Raw genomic sequence first — 3,872 nt, forward strand, 5'->3', positions numbered from 1 at the left:
AGTAAGGTATTTCTGGGGGTAGTGAATGAAGACCAGCCCAGCTGAAGCAGAAACTAGAAAGCACTGAGAAATAGCGTTAGAAAGGTCAACTGAGATTCTAAAGCAGAAGATTCTAAATTTTTGACTTATTCGAGACAAGGGGCTATAAATGATTTTAAGCAAGAGGTGTTACAAGAGCATTACTGTAGGAAAATTAATCTGGAGGCATATAAGAAGAGAGCAGAAGCAAGGAAAAAAACATAATGTATTAAGGAAATAAACCTCCATGATACTTGTTAATTTATGGAAGTTTTCACCCATCATTTTTATAAGTAAAATTTGAAAATAACATCATTACCTTCTAGCTTGAGATTTATCCCTCCACATTCTATAATTCCAATGAACTTGCCTTCTATCTGACCATTTTTATAAACAAAAATCGTTGGCAAACAATTGTCATGGTAGTGTTGAATACAGCTATTCACGATGGCTTTAACAAATTTAGTTTCTGGAAACTTTCTTGCTAGAAGACTAAGATGCTGGTTAACCAACAAACACATTGGAATGCTAAAAAGAGAAATAGTACACACAGTGTCTTTAGGAAACAGACTTACTCATCTCAGTCTAATAAAATAAGTAAAACATTCCCATGGCAAAAATACATCTTAGATAGTTTTTGATATAAAAGCATATCATTTTCATCCTCTGTTGTTACCTTTAGCAATGAGGACTATTATGTAGAGTCCTCTGACTTTCACTGCAAACACTATTATAGCCTGGGAATGAAGCTAGCTACGACGGGAATGTGATGCCTAACTTAGGCAGACTACGTCCAATTAGCATCAGTTTAGTCCAAGCCAGTGCCCAGTTTGTAGGTCACCGGAAAACAAAACAAAACAAAAACAAAAACAGGGCACTTCTAGGGAGTCCTTGGCAGTTCTGAGTTGAAACAAAGCAATCCCAACTCTTGTCACCATTGTGAGCTTATTTCCACATAATGAGATTACCACATCCAAAGTTTCTGGTTTCAGACTTCCCTGACTTTCCTGACTCCAGCAAACTTCTTCATCTGCAGTCTTTGGCATCCCATTCCGTGCCATATCCTAGTCCATTATCCAGAACTATTCTTCACCAGAAATTTAAAATTGATTGGAAATATGACCCAAACCTCTATTCTTCCTGCTCTAGCATTTAACTCCCATTACACCCATATTTCAGTCAGTCCCTTGTCTCTCAGTCTGTCATTCACAGCTTTATTGAGTCTTTATTTAGTCTCAAGGCTAATCCCTTCACCTCTACGTTATTCCACACTCCTTCCATTTTCTGTGGAACCTTTCTCTGTTGGTTATTCTGCGTCCCTCTTTTCCTATTTTCTTATCTTTCCTTCTCTAAAGACTCTTTCTCCTCCATTTTGCATAAACAAGTTACTAAATCTTAAAAAAACAAAAATCCCTTACAACTCTGTCCTTCTATTAATAATAATTACTTTCTCTCCTAGTCACAACCCCAATGAAAAAGAAAAAAAATCTCTATGTTTTGCTCACCTCCCTTCTTGAACCACTCTCCCCTTCTGGCTTCTGTGATAACACTTTCTATCAATTTCCTTTTTGTCTTTCTGACTTCCTTCTTCTGTCTTTGCCTCAAATCATGATCCTTATGATTATATCCTGACCCTCGTCTCATTCTAGACACATTCACTGAGCCATCTTAACCGTTCCAATATCAATTCCTGATGGATTTCATTTTCCCTCCTTCCCCACCAAAATATCTGACCTTTGTCCTATGTTTTCTTAGGTTGCCACTCGGTACAAAAATCTCCCTTTCTTCTACAATGTCTAATCAGTAATCAAGTCGTATTGATCTTACCTCCTTATTTCATATCTTTCCTCTCCTCAATTTGCCTTTGGCCTAACTCCTCTCCTTTCTTATCTGAGCTACATCAGATTGCCCCAAATGGCCTCTGTGTACAGTCTTGGCTCCCCACATTCATCCTTGGCCCTGCTTACAAAGGGAGCTCAGCATAAGCATCTCACAGGGTAACCCTACGACTCTGTCCCTCCCCCAACCTTAAAACCCCTCCAATGGCTGCTTTTAGGATAATGTCTGGATTCCTCAGGTGGCCTTCAAGAGTCTCCAGGGTCTGGACCCTGCCTACTTCTCCAGCATGATTCTCTGTCTGCCACCATATTGCACCACATGCTTTAGCCAGATCAAATTGCTTAAAGCCCCACAAAGCACCATGATGGCTCTTAACCTCCATATCTTTATTCAAGCTACATACTCTGTCTAAATACCCCATTCATCCTATATACTTCCTTTAACCCTATATACCTGGGGAAACTTTTCCTGTTTTTTGATGCCAAGACCAAGAATGACCTACCCTATAGAACTTTCCATACTTCCCTACTCCAAAAGTAGAACTTGCCACTCCTGTCTTCAGTGCCTTTCCTCTACTCTGTGTAGACTTCAACCATAGAACCTAAAAGACTTTATTATTATATTTAATTGTCTCCTTCTAGTATGTTGAAATGTACATAATGTCAGAGACAGCCTTTGCATCCACAACAGCTACAAAATTCTCAGAGATCCTCTTAATCCTAGCTGATGTTATATATCAGTTTATGGAGAAAGAGGCTAAGAAAAGCAAATTAAATGCAGTACTCGTTTAATTTACATTTCAGAATATATGTATATCATTTCTGTGGACAATTATAACCTGCTACCAATCTAGATACTGCTTTATTTTAGTTGGTGGCCTACTGAAAGTAATACTAGAGAAACACACACCGCCCAATTTAAGTACCAGTTTTCCACACGAAGCAATGACATAAATTGACTTTGTGAGTTTAAATTGTCCACAAATAGGTTAAATGAATCCACTAATACCTAATTCAGAGAAATTTTATCATTACTGTCAGGATGAAAGCTCGGTCAGTGGTATGACAGATACCTATGAGGAGGGTCAGTAGTGCAAATAGCAGAAGGCAGGCGGGCATTGGTGGTAGCTGTGAAAAGGATGCAGTTGAGAGAGTTGGCTTAACAAATTATGGTGCAGGGGGAGAGGGGTCGACTGACAACAGTTCTGACAGCAATTGATAGGGGGAACAAATTTGGTGTTGGAGTCCAGGGGCCAGAATTTTTAACCCCAGAAGAGCTGTAAAATACAAGGCAGACCTCTGACATCAGCAAACAAGTTAAGGGCCTATTTATGGTGTTCGGGGTTCAAAATATGCACTTAGGTATAGGAATAATATAAAAGCCCCCAACTAGAATTCAGGTACAAGTATAAGATTGAATAAAACCAGAAACAAGACTGACTTCAAGCTGAGCCATTAGGCTCAGTGGCCTAGGTTGAGTTAGATTCCTCTAAGGCTGTGGTCCCCAACCCATGGACCACCAACCAGTACCGGTCCATGGCCTATTAGGAACCTGGCCACACAGCAGGAGGTGAGCAGAGGGTAAGTGGTAGAAGCTTCATCTTTATTTACAGCCACTCCCCATCCCTCTATCCCTGGTCCATGGAAAAATTATCTTCCATGAAACTGGTCCCTTGTGCCCAAAGTTTGGGGACTGCTGCTCTAAGGCACCTTAAGAGGGCTGAGCTTTCATTTGCATGAAAACTAGGCCTAATCCTATTAATTTAATGGCAAAGAGCCATTAAAATTATAAAACTTAAGAGCCTAGTAAAAAAACTATCACCCTCCTATAAAATATATAGAAGGTAGCTAAAAACACAAATTTGTTTAACAGTTGTACTTCACTTTATGATATTAAAAAGTTATGAGAGAGCTGGGTGCATGGCATGTGCCTATAAACCCAGCTACTAGCAAGGCTGAGGCAGGAGGATTGCTTGAGCCCAGGAGTTTGAGTTCAGCCTGGGCAACTTAGTGAGA

General features: G+C 39.7%; 1 protein-coding gene across 1 annotated transcript in view; it reads right to left on the reverse strand.

Annotated features, from left to right (window-relative positions):
* The window catches only part of PDCL2 (phosducin-like 2), a 52,907-nt gene that overhangs the window by 16,027 nt on the left and 33,008 nt on the right, over positions 1-3,872 (reverse strand). The window contains exon 4 of the mRNA XM_012641093.1: positions 338-546. Coding sequence (XP_012496547.1) covers positions 338-546 — 209 coding nt within the window. The remainder of the gene's footprint in view (positions 1-337; positions 547-3,872) is intronic.

Source organism: Propithecus coquereli, unplaced genomic scaffold, assembly GCF_000956105.1.
Source record: "Propithecus coquereli isolate 6110/MARCELLA unplaced genomic scaffold, Pcoq_1.0 Scaffold162, whole genome shotgun sequence".
Lineage (NCBI taxonomy): Eukaryota > Metazoa > Chordata > Mammalia > Primates > Indriidae > Propithecus > Propithecus coquereli.